The sequence below is a fragment of the Giraffa tippelskirchi genome, chromosome 6, assembly GCF_054371585.1.
Source record: "Giraffa tippelskirchi isolate mGirTip1 chromosome 6, T2T-mGirTip1v1.2.pri, whole genome shotgun sequence".
Classification (NCBI taxonomy): Eukaryota; Metazoa; Chordata; class Mammalia; order Artiodactyla; family Giraffidae; genus Giraffa; species Giraffa tippelskirchi.
In genome coordinates, this window is record NC_137280.1 from 1,454,057 (window position 1) to 1,476,150 (window position 22,094).

At 43.2% G+C, this 22,094-nt stretch overlaps 1 protein-coding gene and 1 long non-coding RNA gene across 3 annotated transcripts; one reads left to right on the top strand and one right to left on the bottom strand.

Annotated features, from left to right (window-relative positions):
• Positions 1-1,666: 1,666 nt before the first annotated feature.
• IMPA1 (inositol monophosphatase 1) lies at positions 1,667-20,896 on the bottom strand. 2 transcript variants are annotated; one of them, XM_081504888.1, is made up of 9 exons: positions 20,833-20,896; positions 17,909-17,971; positions 17,402-17,535; positions 15,530-15,634; positions 14,266-14,311; positions 11,989-12,097; positions 8,522-8,630; positions 4,321-4,472; positions 1,667-3,246 (listed from the first exon to the last, which is right to left on the bottom strand). In XM_081504888.1, the coding sequence occupies exons 2-9, from the start codon at positions 17,969-17,971 to the stop codon at positions 3,131-3,133; spliced, it is 834 nt and encodes a 277-aa protein (XP_081361014.1). In that variant the 5' UTR covers positions 20,833-20,896; the 3' UTR covers positions 1,667-3,130. The 2 variants fall into 2 exon arrangements, 1 of the variants encoding a protein (XP_081361014.1); XR_014057895.1 differs by lacking the exon at positions 8,522-8,630.
• Positions 12,487-16,947, top strand: LOC145511488 (uncharacterized). Its single transcript, XR_014057896.1, has 2 exons — positions 12,487-15,844; positions 16,127-16,947. It is a non-coding gene; the product is annotated as an uncharacterized LOC145511488 (long non-coding RNA).
• Positions 20,897-22,094: the final 1,198 nt, after the last annotated feature.

Consider the following 22,094-nt stretch of genomic DNA (forward strand, 5'->3'; position numbering starts at 1 on the left):
ACTGTGGGTCATGAAGAGCTTTTTGTTTTCAAAACTGGCCTTTGCCCTGAAGTCAATCACGTCACAGTGAATAACGTGAACGTAACCATGATGCCCCCTAGTGGCCACTTTCTGCCAGCACAGAGGACAAAGTGGAGATGGTCTTCAGCGAACAGATCCGCTGGGAACTCTGAAACGCAGGTGCTGGTTTTCTGAAACGCAGGTGCTGGTTTTCTGAAACGCAGGTGCTGGTTTTCTGAAACGCAGGTGCTGGTTTTCTGAAACGCAGGTGCTGGTTTTCTGAAACGCAGGTGCTGGTTTTTAAGCCACATTTATCCACTCAGAAATCTAAAAAGATTTCACTTTCTCCAGAAAACAACCACTCATAAAAGAACAAACTAAGGCTGAATAAATAAAACCCATTCTCTTAAAAAATAATTAATACATACCAATTTTTTCCCCCACCAAAATATTGACATTTATTGCTTGACAGTCAGAAACTTGACTTACTCATGATCCTTCCTCCCAAAGAGCTCAGAGTATTATGAGGATACAGACATACAAACAAAAACTCTTACTGAGACAAATTCAATATGGGTTTGCATAAAATCCAACAGGTGAGCCAAAGATGGGGTGGAGAGGAAGTGACCTTTGGCTTACGTTTTGGAGGGTGGGTACACCTCTGTTGAATCTGGTAGGAGACGGGAATTCCAGGCAGATGAAGCTTGGATTGGTGGGCTACTTTGGTCCTTTCTGGTGGTGGCTTGATCACAGGCTGCCTGTGGGGCTTTGGCCAAAAGCAGCTGGAAGGAGTGAGTACAGGAGTCAAACAGTGCAAGGATGCGGGCATCACGTGAGGAATTCGGGTTTGCGTGTTGGAAGTGATGGATCAGAGATAAATTTAATCTGGGGAGTGGTGGTGGTGGTGGTGTAGTTGCTAAGTCGTGTTTGACTCTTGCGACGCCCTCGGCTGTAGCCACCAGGCTCCTCTGTCCGTGAGATTCTCCAGGCCAGAACACTGGAGTGGGCTTCCACCTCCTCCTCCAGGGATCTTCCCGACCCAGGGATTGAACCTGGGTCTCTTGCACTGCAGGTGGCTTCTTTATTGACTGAGCCACAGGGAAGCCCAGGTGTATGTTCCGTGGGCTTCCACCCCAGTATCCTTGCCTGGTGAGGGACTGGATCTGAGAACATGGTTTCTCCGGCTGCGCTGGGTCTCAGCTGCGGGCACGCAGGCCCCTCTGTTGCTGCGGGCAGGCGTCGCTCTACCTGTGGACTTCACTGCTCCACAGCAGGGGGGTCTTAGCTCCCGGAGCAGGGCTTGAACCCGAGTCCTCTCAACTGCAAGGGGACTTGGACATTAACCACCGGACCACCAGGGAAGCCCTTTTTTTACCCCCTTATTTATCTGAGTGATTAGATTTTCAGTGAGAGATCTGGGTGTTGGTGTGGAGGAGAGACTGGAGGGGGCACTAGTGACTAGACTATTGTAACAGTTCAGGAGGTAACTGTCCAGCTGTTGCAGGGGAGACGCGGAACTGGAGAAAAATTCCAGAGACTTTCCGATACATTTGAACACAACTGGTGGCCAACTGAGGTAGGAGGTGAGAGGGACGGGAGGGCGAGGCTATCACCTACCTGCCAGCGTAAAATGCTATTAACCAAGAAAAATGTAAGGAGAGGAGCAGACGGGAGCAGGCATTGAGTTTATTTGGAGACACGTTCAGTACGAGATATCTGCAACACACTGAGAGAGATTTTACTCGGCCTCTGGAAGCATGAGTCTGGAGCTCGAGAGAGAGAGTTCTAGAATGATGCTATCTATTTGGGGAATTCCCCAGCCTTTGAGCGTGGCTGACTAAGACACATCTATTGAACAGAAAAGAATGGAAGTGACAGTGACGACTTGAGAGACTGGGTTACAGGACGCACAGCGGTTCCTGCTTGCCTCCTCACGGTTCACTTCTTCCGGGGGAAGGCAGTCGCCATGCAATGAGGACATTCATCTACGAAGATGGAGAGGAAGGGAACCCTCCGGCCACCAGACAGCAAGGAGCTGCCGCCAACAGCCACACAAGCGAGACTGAGGAGGGGCTTCCAGCCCCAGTGGGACTCTGAGATGCCTGCAGCTCCGTTCAACATCTCGGGTGCAGGCGCACGGAAGACCCTTGGGACAGGATTCCTCGCTAAGGTGCCCGGAACTCCTGACCCCAGACTGTGCCATAATAATCAGGTACCATTTAACGCTACTCAGCTTGGGGACAGCGGGTCCTGTGCGACAGGAAAGCGACGCCGGGGCCACACGCAGGTGCGAGGAGAACGGTGTCTCCGGCTCACGGGCTCCTCCTCTGCTCTACCTGCTGCTACTGCCGATTAAAACAGAAGCACAGCCCAAAGTGGCAAGGTGAGTCTTGTTTGGCGCAGCCACTGGAATGGCCTGGCAATACGAAACGTTACCAGGAACGGTAACGTGAAATATAAAACGGGTGACTAGACAGTTCTTATGTCCAAACCTGAAGGAAAATTACAGAATGACCAGCTCATTACTTTCTGTAGCAACTAGGAATTACTACCTTCAAAATACTCATTCTTTCAAAGCTTATTTCTGAATTGCCTCCTATTTGACAGGTACCATGTTTGGTGCTACACTGATGACTAACACAAGGTTTTCTGCAGAGAAAGAAATCTTGGTCTAGGCAGTATTCATTACATACTTCTTACAAATTTAATTTACTATGGCTTTTGAAACTAAAGAAAAAATTTTCCAAAAAGTTAACTGTTTGATTAAGAATGCATATGCACAGAAATAGTAAGTCAAAATTGCACAGGCTCATAAATACGTAGAAACTCTAAATTGCTAGCTGGCTATTTCCGTTGATGTGATAACGTATCTCATCAACTGCCTGCATACTTTGGGAAAGCACATTCTTACCACAGACATTTTTAAAACAATGAACTATTTCATCCATTCTTGCCCACCTACCGTTAGTAAAACACAGAACACATTGTAGTTTTTACATATGGACGCTGAAAGCGGTTTACACCGATCATAGGATTCAAGAGAAACAGAAGGTCCTGAGTCTTGTAACACCGTGAGTGCGTCAGAAACCCTGGAGACACAACCATGAGTGAGTGTGTGAAGCTGTCAGAGTCAATCTTCATCATCTCTTTGGAGAGGTATTATCTCAATTTCTTTGGCTATCCTTTCTGCTAATGTTTTACTGCTTGAAGCAATTACTCTTCGTGACATCAAATCAAATGGTCCACCTAAAATCAAGTATGGAAAATGGTTATATCTTGTAAAAAATAATTCCTATAAAACAAGCATAGAGGTATGTACTATGGTTGATAATAACATTTAATATTTTCTATTATCTTGAAAAAAACCACACTGTGTCATAACCACAATCTTTAAGCTTTGCTAAAACGTGAATGAGTTTCTGAGCATCTTTAGAAACCCCGGTTGCGAAGGCAGTGGGGTCTGACGCGCGTCAGCTTCATTTCTCCTTTTATGTGCCCGACTGTCGCTTTCATTACTCTCGTTACCTCTTTAATGTCTGGAACCTGTCGACAGAAAACCCGAGGCCAGGGATTTGCACACTGCTCTCCTTCCCACCTCAATTCTTTGCTGCTTTTCTCCCAGACCACTGGTGAATTCTTTTAACCCAGGTTCACTCTTTACTTTTCAAAATTCCATCATCCGTGCAGAGAAAGTATGTAACTCCTCCAGGGCCAGGGCAGAAAGGGATGGTGGAGGAAGCCCATGCTCCGCTGCCACCAGGGTCACCACTCAAAGAGCTCCTGGTATGAACCTCAGATTCGGTGCCTTTCTAGACACTTTCTATAGCCTCTCAAGAGTTTCTGGTACTTATCGTTGAAGAGGCTTGAAAGTGAGAGTGAAAGTTGCTCAGTCACGTGTGACCCTTTGCAACCCCATGGACTATACAGTCCCTGGAATTCTCCAGGCCAGAATACTGGAGTGGGTAGCCTTTCCCTTCTCCAGGGGATCTTCCCAACCCAGGGATTGAACCCAAGTCTCTTGCATTGCAGGCAGATTCTTTACCAGCTGAGCCACCAGGGAAGCCCTTTAGAGGCTTAGCCATTTATTATTAATTGCACACTACCATTAGCTTCTCATTTTTGCCTCTGTCTCCCAATATTTGCTATTTTGATTCTGCAGAAAATTACATGGTTTGTCTTGCCTTGAAGAGCTGAAATGTAAACACTGAAAAAAATATTAAAGGGAAATATTAAAAGATACATCTAAAAAAAAGGCCATACTTGGAGGACAGTCCTATAGGTATGGAAAGAAAACGATGCTTTCCTATTTCGCAGTTTTACCTGTGACATCCAGGAGCACTCCGCCAGCTTCAGTCACAATGATGCCAGCACCTGCAACATCCCAGCAGTGAATCCCCATTTCATAATATGCGTCCGCAGTCCCAGCAGCCACCAGGCACATGTTCAGAGCTGCCGTTCCAACACCTCGGATCCTGACAGACAAGACAGGAAAAAATAATTCTTGAAATAAGGCATTCTTCCTTAGCTTCAGTTTCAAATGTGGACTGAGATCACTTGAACCAATCTACAGAATGTTAAAAAAATAAAAGGTGGTACTTAATTTTAAAATCAAAATATGTAAAATCTAATTATCATGATACACTATATAAATGACAGAATGAAGCCTAACAAAGCAATCATATGTAAGATAAACATTGAAACGATGATACTTTGGGAAGAAAAACACTGAAGAAAATGCTGTAATTCTGCTACCGTGGCATGCGTGTATTGTCACTGTGGTCTAGACCCGGGGACGACAGCCCCACAACACAAGGAGCCTGTAGGAGCTTCATGCAAGTGTGCCCCTGGCCACCCCCAGCAGCGCGGGCATCGGCACGAGGGGCCAGGAGGGAACAGCCCTGCCGGGCTCTGCTGACACCGAGGCCTGCCCGTGAGGACCGCTTCAGGTCTGCCTTCTCACTGAACCTTGTCCTTGGAAATACACCAAGTTAGGGTAAGTACAGACATCATTTTATCAGCCATTATAATAATAACTGACTCAGGAAAGAATCATCAATAAATCCTAAAATGACTGATATTTATGCATCGAAGTATCTCCCTGTAAGATACATAATAATTACAATGGGAAAGACGGCAAGTGATCAAAGTTAGCATCCAGTAATGGGACAAAGGGCTCCCCTGGTGGCTCAGCTGGTAAAGAATCCACCTGCAATGCGGGAGACCTGGGTTTGATCCCTGGGTTGGGAAGATCCCCTGGAGGAGGGCATGGCGACCCACTCCAGTATTCTGGCCTGGAGAATCCCATGGACAGAGGAGCCTGGCGGGCTACGGTCCAGGGGGTCGCAGAGTCGGACATGGCTGAGTGACACACACAGTGGAACAGAGGTGCCCTGTCTGCTGACAGAAGGCGCTGAGGAGGAGGACACAACAGTACTTCTGCTGCATTCCTGCCAAAAGCTCACAGCCAACATCTAATCAAGAGGAAATCCAACAAACTCAAGTCAAAAGGCATGCTATAAAGCAACCGCCCTACATTTTTCAAAAATGTCAAGGTCATAAAAGATAAAGACTAAGCAACCGTTCCAGATTAAAAGGCATTGATGAGGGCTTCCCTGGTGCCTCAATGGTAAAGAATCTGCCTGCCAATGCAGGGATACAGGTTCGATCCTTGGTCCGGGAAGACCCCACATGCCAAGGAGCAGCTAAGCCCAAGCAGCACAATTCCTGAGCCAGGGCTCTGGAGCCTGGGAGCTGCAACTCCTGCGCCCGTGCCGGGGGCCTGTGCTCCCGGACCAGAGGAGCCCCCGCAGGGAGGAGCCCCTGAACCCCCGTGGAGAGCAGCCCCCGCTTGCCGCAACCAAGCCCCAGCACAGCCAAATTATATAAATCTTACAAAAAAAAAAGGCTCGATGAGAGTAACACTTAAAGTGCAGCATATGACTCCGGCTTGGACCTTGGATTAGATCTTTCAAAATTTAATTGTCACTATATTAGAAAATGTATCAAAGCTAATTTCCCGATTTTTATAACTGTGTTGTGGTTATCTTAGAGTATGTCCCTTTTATCAAAAATACACACACTGAAGTATTTGAGAAAAAAGAGTCGCCGTGTCTGTAAATTTTTTACTCAAACTTCTTTTTTAATTGTTTAAACCTCTGAAAATAAAGCAGTCAGGTCTGTTCACTGAGACCCTTCATTATTTTTAAGAAATAAGAGGACTCCACATGTCAGTAATATTGTATGATACATGGAGTCTAATTCTTTAAAAAAGAGACAAATGACTTATTCACAAAACAGAAACAGACAGATATTAAAAACAAGCTTATGGTTCACAGAGGAACCATGGGGGAGGGTCAATCGGGGCTTGAGATGAACACACACACCTGTAAGTAAGACCGACGGCCAACAAGGGCCCACCGTCCCGCACAGCAAGCCCGGCTCAGTCTTCGGGGACGACCCACGTGAGAAAGGAGCCCACAAAAGGGTGAATGTGGATGTGCGCGACTGAATCACTGTGCTATACACCTGACACTAACACAACACTGTCAATCAACTCAAAAAAGAGACACTAGTCCACCTATTAAAGGGAGAAAATCATCCCACAACAAGCAATTCTAAGAATTCCAAGATAGACCCTTATAAAAGTGTCAGCCATGAAAGATTAAAAGAAAAAAAATTTCTCAGAGACTCTACATAAAACATGAAATAATTTAAAAGCCAAGAAAATCAGACTGGCATCAGATTTCTCAAAAACAACATACAAAGCAAAGCAACAGTGAAATAGCCTTTTTAAAGAAATATTCTTCATACTTTCTTTCACTAAGGATGTTCTATCCAGCCAAGCTGTCCTCGGAGTTTCAAGCCCACAGGAAAATAGTTTGGAGTATGCCAGAAGTCATGGAATACCGCACACAGGTGCCCTTCCCAAAGAATCTACTAGAGGATGAGCTTCACCAATCTAAAGGCGATAGGTGTTAAAGCAAAAAACAGAGAGCGGTCTTGAACATTCCCTGAGAAGACCAAGTCAGTTTAGTCAGGAAAGCAAAGCTTAATTTAGCACATTTTGAAAAAGTAACTAGACCTGGATCACCTCTTGCTTCTGCTTCTGAAAATTACAAGCAAACCTTATATTGTTTCTCAAGGTTGATATGAGTTAAGCACTAATCAATTCCCTATCATTTCAGACAATTTTATCATAGCCAATCATTTTGAAGAATCAATAGTCACTGCCTTCTCACTGTAAAAGCTGCTTTATAACAACACACAGCTGAGCCTCATCCCATGTTTTGGCCGGGGTGTTCTTAGTTTGCAAAGCGTCTTTTTGGTGTGTGCACAGTAAATATTGAATTCAGTGACTCAATGGTTTTACTTCTGTTATTTCTGAACTTTTGACACCAGGAAAACTTCACAGGACAGTGAGCATTTTATAAAGGAAAAACTAAGACCACAGGATGGGAGTATGAGTGAAAGAATATGTAATAATAATACGCCTGACAAAGTAGAAAGAATGCAACTTAAAACTGTCACGTTGAGGTTTGACAGAAAACAACAAAATTCTGTAATACAATTATCCTTCAATTAAAAAATAAATAATAAAAAAACTAGATTAAAAGGGAGAGAAAAAGAGAAAAGCAGAGCAAAATTACTGAATGTTATACAGGCAACAGGCGGAAGCTAAGCAGCTCTGGAGTCTTTACAGAACTAACAGAACAATTAAGTAAGAAAGAGAATATTAAGGGCATCATAAAGAGTTTTAATATAAAAGAAACCCATGAGAATAAAATTGAATTGTTTATAAATAGAAAAAGAGTACCTTTTTCTACCTTGCATACCTTGTGCAAATAACTTAAAAACTTAGAGAAAGTGGGTAATGCTGAGGTTATGGAAATGTTCCAGATTAAAGGCAATGAAATAGACATGACAACCAAATGTAATGCTAACCCTAGACTGAATCTTGCCCTGGAGGAAAAAAAAAATGCTATAGAAGACATAGTTAGATAACTGACAAAACTAAGTATGTGTGGATAGAAATAGAATAAAATTATGAAGTCAATAGTTGTACTGTGGTTATGGAAGAGAATACCGCTATTCTTAGGAAATAACAAACTGAATTATTTAGGGGTAAAGAGCCACAAACTAAGCAATTTACCATGAAATAGCTGAGGGGAAAAAAGGAGAATATTTACACAAACACACACATATACACAAAGAAAGAGACAGAAAAGAAGGAATGAGAAAATGATAAAGCAATGGGTACAATGTTAATGATAGCTGAATTTGGGTAAGCTGCATACTGCTGTTTCTGATAGGTTTTTATTTCTGCAAATTTTGTTCAATTTCAAATTATTTTCAAATGAAAGTTTTAAAAATCACATTTTAAAATTAGAATTATGGTACTGACTCCATGTCTATTAATTAAAAGTTCATTTCTAAATAAAAATGTATTCCTTAGAATGTCAAATTATCTATAGCATAATATAATAGAATGTTCAACTTTAGGGATAAAGTGAAAAGAGCTTACCCATGGATGGGAAGACAAAGAAGCCTTTCCATATTGGAAAGAATAATTCTCACAGTCTCTGGTGTTCTGGAAGAGCCCAACTCTGTCACCAAGATAGATTTGGTAACATCTAAAAGAAAAAGTTTCAAATAATTACTACAGTTGATCAATAAGAATCCTGATAAAAAAATTTGACACTTATAACTCAACAAATTGGACATTTTTATCCTTCTTCCTAGTTGAATCATATCTGTTTCTTTCTAAGGCTTTAAATATTTATCAATTTTTCTTCTCTTCTAGTCATTTTATCATTTTTATAATCATCAAAAGGACTCTAGCTTCTTAGACTACCTCCCCAAAAGTGCAGAATATAATCAGTTTGCCTACATCCATGATACATTTAGCCACCAAATACCTTACATATTTTTTTTAAAAAGTAGAATTTAGAAATAGTTTATATATAGATTTGAAATCAAACAAAAATTAAAATTAAATGGTACCACTGTTAAGAGAAGAAGAGCCTCTTGATCAAAGTGAAAGAGAAGAGTGAAAAAGCTGGCTTAAAACAACACTCAAAAAACGAAGATCATGGCATCCGGTCCCATCACTTCATGGCAAATAGATGGGGAAACAGTGAGACTTTATTTTTTGGGGCTCCAAAATCACTGCAGATGGTGACTGCAGCCATGAAATTAAAAGACGCTTTCCCCTTGGAAGAAAAGCTATGACCAACCTAGACAGCATATTAAAAAGTAGAGACATCACTTTGCCGACAAAGGTCCGTCTAGTCAAAGCTATGGTTTTTCCAGTGGTCACGTATGAATGTGAGACTTGGAATATAAAGAAAGCTGAGCCCCGAAAAATTGATGATTTTGAACTGTGGTGTTGAAGAAGACTCTTGAGAGTCCCTTGGACTGCAAGGAGATCCAACCAGTCCCTCCTAAAGGACATCAGTCCTGAATATTCATTGGAAGGACTGATGGTGAAACTCCAATACTTTGGCCACCTGATGCGAAGAACTGACTCCTTGGAAAAGACCCTGATGCTGGTAAAGATTGAAGGAGGGAGAAGGGTCTGACAGAGGATGAGATGGTTGGATGGCATCACTGACTCAATGGACATGGGTTTGAGTAAACTCTGGGAGTTGGTGATGGACAGGGAGGCATGGCGTGCTGCGATTCATGGGGTCGCAAAGAGTCGGACACGACTGAGCGACTGAACTGACTGACTGACTGTTGGTAGGAATGTAAACAGGTGTAACCACTATGGAAAACAGTACAGAGGTTCCTCAGAAAACTAAAAATGGAGTTGCCATATGATCCAGCTGGACATATATCCACACAAGACTGTAATTGAAACAGACACATGTGCTCCTACATTCACGGCAGCACTATTTACAGCAGCCACGATACGGAAGCACCTAAATGTCCATCAACAGAGGAACGGATACAGAGGGTGTGGTACATACATATGATGGAATATCACTTGACCACAAAATAATGCCATTTGCGGCTACATGGATGAACCTAGAGGTTACCGTACTGAGAGAAGTCAGAGAGAGAAAGGCAAACACCATATGACATCACTTACATGTGGAGTCTAAAACATGACAAATGAACATACCTATGAAGCAGAAACAGGCTCAGATATAGAGAACGGCCTTGGGGTTACCACAGCGGAGAAGAGGTGGGGCAGGGGAGGATTGGGAGTTTGCGATTGGAAAATGCAAGCTACCACATATAGAACAGATGAACAAGGCCCTACTGTACAGGGAACCACGCTAACATCCTGTGACCAACCACATGGAAAAGAATACGGAAAAGCATACAAATATGTACAATGGAATCACTTTGCTGTATAGTAGAAATTAATACACTGTAAATCAACTATACTTTAATAAAATTAAAATAACTCATCTGACCTCCATTTACTAACTTGACAAATTACCCAATATTTTCCATTCTCTCTTTGAAACATCGTGACCAAAGCTCAACCCTCAACCCTCCTGGCTCACAGGCTACTCCTGGGACACCTCACACTTCATCTCCGCCCACAGCTGAGATGTGTGCCCACCAGCTTGTTCCGAGCCTTGTTTATAACTGTGAACTCTTCTAACGATCACATAACCTGTTTAAGTGACCAGGTTATTCCGAACCTTGTTTATAACTGTGAACTCTTCTAACGATCACATAACCTGTTTAAGTGAAAGAAATAACAGAAAAGGGGAAAGAGTTCTTTCTATGAAATCTGCCATGTTCCTTCAATTCTAAGATGCACATTTTTTTCACATGTTAACATCTTGAAAATTAGGATGTATCTTCTAATCTCTGGGGTCTTAGAGTTCAATAAAAAGAAAACAAATTCAAAATCTGCCCTCAAATTAAGTGCCTGAGGAGAAAAATTATAAAAGCGTAGGAGGATTCTGAAGTTTTTGGTGCACATAAAAGAATCTGAAAAAAAAAAAAAAAAGAAACAAATTTGCAAGTGCAAACTGTGGAAAATGCTGGGATTGCTTTAGGGAAGATAAGCGCCTCCACAACACAGTGAGGTGTCCCAGAGAAAGCAGACTTAAAAAGGCCAATCACTAAGCTCATTACAAAAAGTTAATGCCTCATTTAAAAAAAATTTATTGAAGTATAGTTGATTTACTATGTTGGTTAGTTTCTGTTGTACAGCAAAGTGATTCCGTTGTAGTTTTATATATATATGTATTCTTTTTTGTACTCTTCTCCATTATGGTTTACCATGGGACCCGAATATAGTTCCCTGCACTATACAGTAGAAAGGTGCTCTTGACCCATCCTATATATAAAATCTTTTTGTCTCATTTTAATGGTTCCCAACTTGAAGAGCCTTTTCCCTTTCAATTTACTAATAACTAGTCCCAATGGCCGGAGAAAGCAATGGCACCCCACTCCAGTACTCTTGCCTGGAAAATCCCATGGACGGAGGAGCCTGGTAGGCTACAGTCCATGGGGTCGCTAAGAGTCGGACACGACTGAGCGACTTCACTTTCACTTTTCCCTTTCCTGCACTGGAGAAGGAAATGGCAACCCACTCCAGTATTCCTGCCTGGAGAATCCCAGGGATGGCAGAGCCTGGTGGGCTGCCGTCTATGGGGTCGCACAGAGTCGGACACGACTGAAGCGACTTAGCAGCAGCAGCAGCAGTCCCAATGGCATCAGAGCAGAGAAGTCTAGAAAGAATCTGAGACGCGGGGGCTGAAGCAGCGACCCAATCGTGCTGCGAGGGTGGGAGGCTTGCTCGCTACCCCGGGGCCCCCGACAAAGCCGGAGCCTCATGCGCACACCGCCTGCTGCGCTGCACTTGCCTCTCCAGCTTCCACGACCGCGTCCACAACAGTGGTCACAATGAGAAAGTACAGAGAAAACAGACACGCTTATGAGTCACGCAACACTTGGCGAACTCTCAGGTTAACATGCGAGCACACGGTGTGAACCACACCAGAAATGAGAGGGTGAGCCTACCTTCTTGGTGTGACACCTGTAGTTTTTGACCATTGCAAAAGGCACCTTTTCCTCTCCGGCCAGTGTACATCTTATCCTCCAGGCAACTGTATACAATTCCAAACTCCATCTGTGGAAGGAACGCAAGCTTTCTTTACCAAACCTGAGAATTTTTCTTCATTCAATCGATACTTTTTCTAAGAAAGCAGCAAGAATATCTGGTATGTTGATGTTTTTAAATGGCTAGACTGCGGGCTATTTAAAATGCTGATTCCCAGCTGCGCCCGAGGCAGAGGTCGTCAGGTCGGAACTCTGAGGCTCCTCCCATCAGTTCCCAGACTCGGGTGTACATTTCGACTTCTCTGCTTCCCGCCTCAGATGAAGACAGATCCTTCCTGTTTTCTATGGTGACTCCTTCCTCCTGTGTTACATTTCTCTGAAAAACTGCTCCATCAACGGATTCCTGTCTCTTGGGCTTTGATTCTGGTACTTTCTCGCCAAAGTGACCCTCCCTCACTAAGCCTTCATTACCTTCTCATTTTCTCTTCATTGCCACAGAGTGGTCTAGACTTTGTGTCTCTCACTCTCTTTCTACATTACAATCTGGCTTCTGCTCTGATCATGCATCTCTTGAAACTCCATGCAGAGAGATCATGAATGGACTCCTACGGACCAAACGTCTTCTCTGAAGACCTGGAGGCTGCGGACCACGAACAGTTAACCCCACACTCTGTGTTCCTGGTGGTGTCCTCCTGGTCCTCCTACCTCTGATCTCTCTTGGGGTCACTTTTCCTTCTGACTTTCTTCTCTGCCTAACCCCCAAGAGCTGTGTGTCTCAGGGGTTTCCATTCTTCCTTGTCTTCCAATTCCCTTTCAGCTCTCTCGATTCTTACAGTTTTCCTTCCAGTCCACAAAGTCAACTACCCCTATATGTGTGGCTCCCACCAACCCCATCAACACAGGTCAGGAGCTGTGCTTCGGGACCTAGGCTTGCAGAAACCTCAACCAAAGAGATCATGCTCACTCACAACCTCATCACGCACGCCTCAGTCCTTCCCCATGAGTCAATTTTATCTTGAAAACACTTCCTGATTTTGGCCATTTCCTCAGTTATTCTCACCAATTCCATCTCAGTTCAGAATTGCCCACCTCTCTGGTGTGACCTTTAACATTGCTGGAATTATCTGGCACTCTGCACTGAAAAAACCTCTCCTGGTTTCCTACCACCTTGAAATCACTAAGTGTTCTAGCACAGGCAGAACACAGGGCCTCACGGCCTGACCACAGTAAGCTCACCTCACCAGTTCTGCTCCGACCATTTCCAGAATTTTACTCAAAATGAACATCTTACTGTCGCCCATACACATCCTGCTCGTCTGATTAAAATGCTTTCCTTTTCTTCTTTACCTGGAAAATTCCCAATATGACCCAACTCACATGACCAAATTCTAAGAACCCTTCTATTTATTACAAAGATTTCCTCAAATTGCTGCTGGCAGGATGTGTTACACCTCTTCATGTTCTTACAGTACTTTTTAAATTTTTTCATAGTTCGACATCTAACTTTTGCACTGAACTAGGAATTCAACAGCCCAGAACTGATGATAAGAGAAATGCTCACTTATCTCCTTTTGAAGGTTCTCACTGATTAATACAATCCTGTGCCTAAGATTTCATTTGCACTAATTTATGTTTTTATTTTCAGGGTGTTCTTAACTCTTTTGTGTACATGTTGATCAAATATATCGCAAGCTCCTTGAAGACAGTTACGTATGGTGTTAGTAAACATCATTTATTCCTTTTTATTAATCAAATACTCAAACAGCATGGAAATGCAATAGGTGTAGAGAGTACTCTACTGGGCTTTAGATATAGCAAGTATTTAGGTTCCTGAATATACTCTGTACTTTCTCATCATGCTTGGCCCCTACCACTTCCTCGTCTTTCCCTTTATTAAATGTCCACTAAAGCATTCCTAGCTCAGCATCCAACTCTTCCATTAAACATTTCAGATCCTACATCAACTCCAATCATATTCACATATATAATGGTGATTAAATACTGAATTGTATTTCAGTTACTTGTGCATATTTTTTCCTTGTAAAATCTTCTCAGAAGACACTACCTTTTCTTCACTGGAAAAAAGTATCACAAGTTTAGCAGGTCTGTATTTTATTTCAAAATAATGCAGCTACATATACTGAATAGAGACAAACCTAAATTTATTATGGAGACTCATTTATCTTTCTCAGAAAAGAGAGCAAGGCATTTTACCAACCATAAATTTAAACAACATACCTTTTTATTTACCACAAAGCCAATTGAAACAGCTACAAAAGGAAATCTTTAAAAAAAAAAAACACACAAATTTACCAGGATAGAACTTATTTTCAACAAACTTTTTTTCATAATATAATTGCTTATGATTTTTTTCCTGTGAACAGTCTCATCCCTCCCCAGAACTGTGTGCACAGTATGCAACCCTCTGCATAAGTGCCGGGGGGGGACGAGAATACACAGATGCCTACACGGAGGATGCTTCTCCAGGCCCGACACGTCTCTAAAAGGGTTCACAAGAAACTGGTAACAACAGCCGACTCCAGAAACGGCTTCTGAGAAGCTGGGGTCGGAAGTGGGAAGGCCACTTGGCACCACATGCCTTTCTATACTTTTTGAATGCCAAGTTCCACGAATACAGCTTAAATGTCAACAAAAACGGGATCATACTATCCACTGTACTATAATCTTCTCTATGTTACCTCATATCATGAGCATCTTTCTGCAGCAACATTCCATCATATACAGATCCTACCTCTTAGCTTTACGGCTTGAACAGTTCTATTTGTTGAGATACGTACAGCCGCGTACGGCAACTTCCAATATGACAGCTATGTGTCACCCCACCAAACTCGGCTACTTGTTGAAACTCTTAATTCCATCAGGCTTTCTTCTATATATCTGGACTTATATACTTAATTTGTATATGTATATATGTATTTTTTCAACATATTCTTCTTAGCATGTACTGAATTACATACTTACTTTGTGCCAGGCACTATATTAAGTTTTTATATAAATGTACAACTCATTAAGTCCCATCAACGATTCTATGAGGCGGTACCATCAATGTGCCCATTTTAGAGAATGAAAAAAAAATCACAGAGGCTTAAAAAGATCAAGTAACTTGCCCAAGGTCACAAGGTCACACATTCTAAGCCCATGTTCTTTTTAACAGTCTTTTTCTCCTGGATAAATGCATTCTATAAAGGCACACTCTAGTACTGAGTCAGTTCCTTAATTGATTTCAAAGCAGCAATGTTGCGTGCATACGTTTTTATGTGGTTTCAACAATGAGAAAAAGAATGGTGAACAGGGCACTTGACTGCACAAGTCTGTAACATTGACAGTTCATTACCTCATCCACAGCGGATGAAAATTCTGCATAACATATTTTACAATCACAGAATTCTCTAAAGTATATGTGGTTATCAAAACCATATTGAACAGTCCATTCAGTTAATACACAAACAGTAATTACAATATTAAAGTTTTAAAAACATACCCATGTACAAAGTTAGTTGTTCCATCAATAGGGTCAATGATCCACGTAGGGTTGTTGGTTAAGATACTTTTTTCCCCAGCTGCCACAGACTCCTCACCAATGAAACTAAAAGCAAATATGACAAATTCTGACTCTTTACACTGTTTTCAACAATTTTCAAACCTTTAGTCTACTATAAAACATAACAAATGTCTACACAACTACACTTTTTTATTGTTTTTCCTTCAGACAGATGAAAGTGAGAAAATTTTATTTCCTCCAGAACAAGTCATGTGAAAGATGACAGAATTCAAAATTCTCAAATGTATTACCAAGGTAAGTAAAGACAGATGCTGAAAAGGGCTTTTATTGCAGATGATAACTTACTAAGGAAATGTGGAGGTTTAAGTCTGCCAATTCTCTCATAACCCTCTCTTCAAGAGGTAGAGCTTAACGTCCCTTGCCTTGAGTGTGAATTTGGACTTAGTGACTCATTTCTAACCAAAAAAACAAAGTATACGTGACAACGTGCAATTCTGAAGACTCTGACAAAATGACACTAAGGTTTCCGTCTTATTCACTCTATTTCTCCACCTTCCCCTTCCCTCTGTTTTCTAGGCGAAGCCGCTCACGCTATGAGCCACTCTGTGGAGGGGCCCACATGGTGAGGAAATTGAAGGAAGCTGCCAGCAGACAAGCCATGAGAAGCTGAGGTCACCAACAACCATAAGCGAATGGATCCTTCAGCCCCAGTTGAGCCTTGAGGAGATGGACAATTTGACTATAACTCTATGAGACCCTTGCCAGAACCACGCAGTCCAGCTACTCCCAGATTCCTGATCCTAGAAAACTCTAACATAATATATGTTTGTTATCTAGAGCTGCTAAGTTTTTAAAGAGTAATCTGCTATGCAGCAATAGATAATACAGAAAATATGAAATAAGTTAAAGAGAAAGAAAATCACCCACCAAAATTACTGTATCAATATGCCTTCCTAAAACATACTACACAGTAAATGTCACGTGAACTCTGTAAATGGTATCTGAGTTCACTGGATTTCTTCTTTCCTTTCCTACTTTCTTTGTTATTTATGTCATTTATTCAAAACTGAAAAGTCCTAATAATCATTACCATGAATTTCTTTTATGTCTTTTTCTCTTAGCTATAAACTTTTTTACTGACAGAAAGCATATGCAGCTTTAAACAATTTTTTTTCTCCTCAGTGGCTAAAATACCAGGAAAGGCCGATGGCCTGATCAAGAAGAACTGGCGAATGACAATGTTAAAACTTTAAAATGATGACAATATTTCAATTGTATTTCTGTGCCCATAAGAGAGACAGATTTTAGTATTTTCTCTCAAACTCAAAGCTACCACCCCTTTAGCACCTAAAAATGTTTGCAATGTAGAGAATAAAACTGAACTTTCAAATCTTCTCTATGACAGACATTTGTCACATTAACTTCCCAGCATCCAACACTCCTCTTTCTATAAAGGAATCCAAATATCCCCTGTTCACTGCTCCTGCGAAGTTTGAGCTCAGGGAAAAAACCTAAGTTCAGCAAGTGATGTTTCTGCCGACGATTTGTAACCTTGAGCTCATGGGGTAAGACATCCAAAGAGAGCCGAGTCAGGAGTGAGGCTACCAGCAGCTTCTGAACGATGGCTCCTAACCCTGACCCAACCCAACCCTAACCCAACCCTAACCAGCCCCGACCCTAACCCTGCCTTCCTCCTGGGCTGCTCAGTCCTACTCTCAGGGGTTCTGACACCCTCCAGATAAATTCCAGTTCAGCTTAAATTAAGCACAGCCAATTTCTGAGTCTAAAGTAAAAATTCTTGGACTCCAACCTAGATTTCATTTTTATCACTGAAACTGACATAAGCAATACCTGTGAGATGGATACTTTTCCTTTATGGATGAGATAAGCATTTTTTCAACTTTTTGGTCAGTAGCAGTTACCAAATCAACCGGAGAACTTTTAACCATAATATTCATTTCATTCTTGAGAGCTTCACGAATCACCTAAAAAGATTTTTTTGGTAAGCAAATAGAAAAAGCATATAAGTCATTTTAAATCAAATTAAAAGATGAATAATAGAAATGATTTGAAACAATCAATCTGTCTGGAATGGTATTCTTAAATATTTCTTACCACAATGTATATAAAATAAACTCTTAGTGGTTATGACTTTCTACGTATAAAAACATAGAATCTTACAACTGATTTCGGATACACAACTGTTATCACAAAACGTTTAATGACATAAAATGGAAGTATTCACCCATTAAGTAAATTGAAAACAAATCCAGATCAATAAAAATACATGTTTTGTTTAAGAAGGCAACCACATACTGCCCACATCCATCACATCATGGCTGAGATTTCAGTTCGTACCTCTCCAGCTTGTCCTGCTAGGGTTACTGCATAATCCATGCATTCCTGCCAAGGATCAGCCATCTTCTCAACAGATTCAACACATACAAAGACAAAGCAGTTACAAATCGCTTAAAAAGTCTTAATTACAGAAGTTCGTTCAAAAAAAAATCTCAGTTTGCAAAATAGTTCCATTCAGGATTCACCCTCCTCCTGATTCTAGGATTCTTTTTTTTTTTTCCAGTATTCATTCACAGGTCCACTAAGAAACATTTTTAACCTAGCTTCCTTCACTTCTATTGTAGAAACAGTTTCATAACAAAAAGTACTCTATGAAAGTGTTTTCAAAGGGCCCATACCATATCACATTTTAAAAAACAACAATCATTTGAGGAATGGAAAAGAAATGACACAAGAAATATTCTAAAAGATAGATGCATATTTGGGTTTAAGAATAAAGTAAAAATTAGGAAAAGAATACAGGGAACAGTCAGCCCTCAGTATCTGTAGTTTTGGCATCCATGGATTCAACTGACCATGGATGGAAATTAAAGAAGTTTTAAAGGGAAGGAGGAGAAAGCAGTAATTGAGTATCAGGCAGTATGGTGCTTTGTACATGTAAAATTATTTTTAAAGAGATTGTAAAGATGAAGAACTTAAAGCTCGGTGAATATAACTAATTTGCCCAAGGTTTTATAGACAGATGACACAACCAGAATTTGAACTCAATTCTGAATTGAAAGTCCACTGCTCTTTCCACTGTGACATTCTGAGGGAAGAAAATTCCAGGACTAAAAAAAAAATATATATATAAAGCTAAAAAGGAATTGCCCCAGGTTTCAGAGAGGGCAAAAAGCAAAACAGTTTTGTCTTCTGAACTGTCCAACTTTCCACTGACTTTTGCAGAGAAGACTAAAATAACTCACCACAGGCTTGACCACACTCTAAAATCCGTACCTAGGACAGTGAAGCTTTTTAAGCTGTCAGACTCAGAAATGTGTGGCACCATTTATAAAGTAACCCTAATTGTGCCATCTTCACAGTTGAGAATAACTGACACAGAGTTTCACCCTGGAGACTGGTCTGAAACCCCAATCATGGTGCTCACAGTATCGGAATGGGGAGGAGAGGGGATGGGGGTGGGGACAAAAGACAGATACTTTGAGCTGTTTCTGCTGGCTGTTTCTTCTTCATATATATATATATATTTTTTTTTTTTTTATGCGTGTGTGCTCAGTTGTGTCAGACTCTTTGCAACCCCATGGATTATAGCCTGCCAGGTTCCTCTGTCCATGGGATTCTCCAGGCAAGAAAACTGGAGTGGGCTGCCATTTCCTTCTCCAGGGGATCTTCCTAACCTAGGGATCAATCCAGGGTCTGCTGCAACTCCTGCCTGGGTGGGCGGATTCTTTTACCACTGAGCCACCGTGGGAAGCCTGTTTCTTAATATAAGCATTTAAATGATTTCAGAAGGAAGCCACTTTTTGAGTTACTCAGAGCAGTTCAAGAATTGTTTCTAAGATCTTCTTTCTTCTTTTCACTCGTACTCCCATTCCCTTCTTCTAGGCTTAAACAGAACTGGATGTTCTCACAGTGAATCTGCTTTCTAGCGGGAAACTGTGCTTAAGCCACTCATATCTCCCCCTTCTCACAGCACTGATATGTGTAACTCCTACCAATTCTTCCAGGCTCATTTCAAAAGTTACCCTTTCTTCTGGGAATTCTCCACTCAGAGGCTGTACTTGTTTAATCATTCGAGAGCTGCGCATTGAGTATTTTTTCAATGAGAAGCACATAATAGGAGAACACTGACCCGGTCTTAGGTACTAGATATGATTTCCCTACGAACACGATTCAGCCTTGAAGGACTAACTCAACTGCAGGACTCCTGCTATGTGAAGAGGAACCAAAAGGCCTAAGTGACAGCTCAAGAGATTACGAGAAACAGGAGGAGGGATGTGGCTGGGGGTCATGGCATGGTGATCACCCCTTAGAGGCATGATTTCGATTTGAGAGCCATGAGGAATCATTCCATGGGGGCTGCAGAACAAGACGGACGGGAGGGTGGAGGGAGGAATGGACGGTAGGAAACTGCTCTGAGAGGGAAAGGTGAGGGCACTCAGCAATAGCGTGGATACGGATCATGAAGGAGGGGGAGAGTTTAATGACGCCCAGATTTCCCACTCAGGCACATGGATGGATAACGGTGACATTAACCGGAACATGGAACGACAGGAGCGAGTCAAGTCTGAGATCTGGGTAGGAGGTGGGGGGATCAAAAGGTTAATTAGGAGAGCGTGAGGAGCCTTTGTGCAGCCAAACGGAGAGGTCCATTAGGCCGCTGAGCACACGGATCCTGACCTCAAAAGAGAGGCACGGCCTGCAGATACAAACACGTAAGTTACGTGAGCAGGCAGCCACCGATCGCCGCCTCTGACGGACACTCCGAGGAGGCCGCCACGCCTGGAAGCCCACGGGCCGCCGTCCGTCACTCCCGGGGCACTCGGGGGTCTTCCCCACACTGTGCTCAGCTGTGGGCGCGCCTTCGCCTTTCAACCAGTCTTACGACAAGCCCCAAAGCAGCGCTTGGTCCGCCTTCGCGGGCTCGGAGGCGAACACCTGAGGCGCGCTGGGCGTCTCTGCCCCGCTCGCCGCCTCCTGCCGCCCGTTCGCGGCGGCACGACACGCGGTCAGGGGCTGGCGGGGACCGCCCGCCCCGGACACGGCCGGGCCTCCGGGACCGGCGGGACGAGAGCCGGTGGGTCACCTCATACCCGCCGCTCAGAGGCCCCGCGGTGCGGGCCCGTCCCGGGCCCTCAGCCGCTCGACCGAGGCCTCCGCGCCGGGCACCCCCGGCCAAGCCCACCCCCCTGACCCGCCCCGTGGGGCCGCGGGCACCAGTCGCCCCTAGGCCCGCCCAAATGCAGCGGGGAGACCCGGCTCACCTCAGGTCGGCGGGCGAGCGGCCGCGGGCGCACCAGCCTGTCAGACGCTCTGCGCTTCCGCAGCGAGAGGGCAGCGGAAGAGGGGAGCAGGAGCGTCGGCCCGGCAGGAAGCCCCGCCCCTCGGTCCGCCCGTGGGCGGGGCCTACCGTTGCCCCGCCCACACTGCCCCCCCTGCCCCAAGCTCCGCGGCTCAGAGCTGCCCGAGCCGCCCCGCCCTGCTTAGGCCTTCCAGGTCTGGCACCTTCTCTTATCTGTGCTTCTTTCTCCTGCCCATACATTTGTCTGTAATTAAAAGAAAATTCCTCTCCTCTATTTTGCCATCCATCGCGTCTTTCATTCCTTCCAGTTTTTCTATTTCCATTTCTTTCTCCCTTTTATTCCATACTACTCTTTTGACAAAACACAAACTGGAGGTATGTCTCTAGCTTTGCAACTTTTGTTTGTTAAACCTATGCTGCGTGAAAGTGAAAGAGGAGCGTGAAAACGTTGGCGTAAAAGTCAACATTCAGAAAACGAAGATCACGGCATCTGGTCCCATCACTTCATGGCAAATAGACGGGGGAACACTGCAAAGAGTGGCTGACTACTTTTTTGGGCTCCAAAATCACTGCAGATGGTGACTGCAGCCATGAAATTAAAAGACACTTGCTCCTTGGAGGAAAAGCTATGACCAATCTAGACAGCATTTTTAAAAGCAGAGACATGACTTTGTCAACAAAGGTCCGTCTAGTCAAGGCTATGGTTTTTCCAGTAGTCATGTATGGATGTGAGAGTTGAGCTATAAAAAAAGCTGAGCCCTGAAGAATTGATGCTTTTGAACTGTGGTGTTGGAGAAGACTCTTGAGAGTCCCTTGGACTGCAAGGAGATAACAAGTCAATCCTAGAGGAAATCAGTCCTGAATATTCATTAGAAGGACTGATGCTGAAGCTCCAATACATTGGCCACCTGATGCGAAGAATTAACTCACTAGAAAAGACCCTGATGCTGGGAAAGATTGAAGGCGGGAGGAGAAGGGGACGACAGAGGATAAGATGGTTGGATGGCATCACTAACTCAATGGACAGGAGTTTGAGTAAGCTCTGGGCGTTGGTGATGGACAGGGAAGCCTGGTGTGCTGCAGTCCATGGGATCACAAAGAGTCGGACACAACTGAGTGACTGAACTGAACTGATGCTGTGTAAACTTACACTATATGTTTTCATGTTGTAGGGGTTCATAAGGAGCCTCTTCCAAATGTTCCACTTGAGCTAAAGGCAACTGA

Excerpts from the sequence above, each read along its gene's own strand:
- IMPA1 (XM_081504888.1), bottom strand. The coding sequence starts at position 17,971 with ATGGCTGATCCTTGGCAGGAATGCATGGATTATGCAGTAACCCTAGCA. Across the intron at positions 8,631-11,988 it reads ACAGGTGTCACACCAAGAAG|ATGTTACCAAATCTATCTTG; the intron begins GTAGGCTCACCC and ends TTTTTCTTTTAG. Across the intron at positions 3,247-4,320 it reads AGTGCTCCTGGATGTCACAG|GTGGACCATTTGATTTGATG; the intron begins GTAAAACTGCGA and ends ACTTGATTTTAG.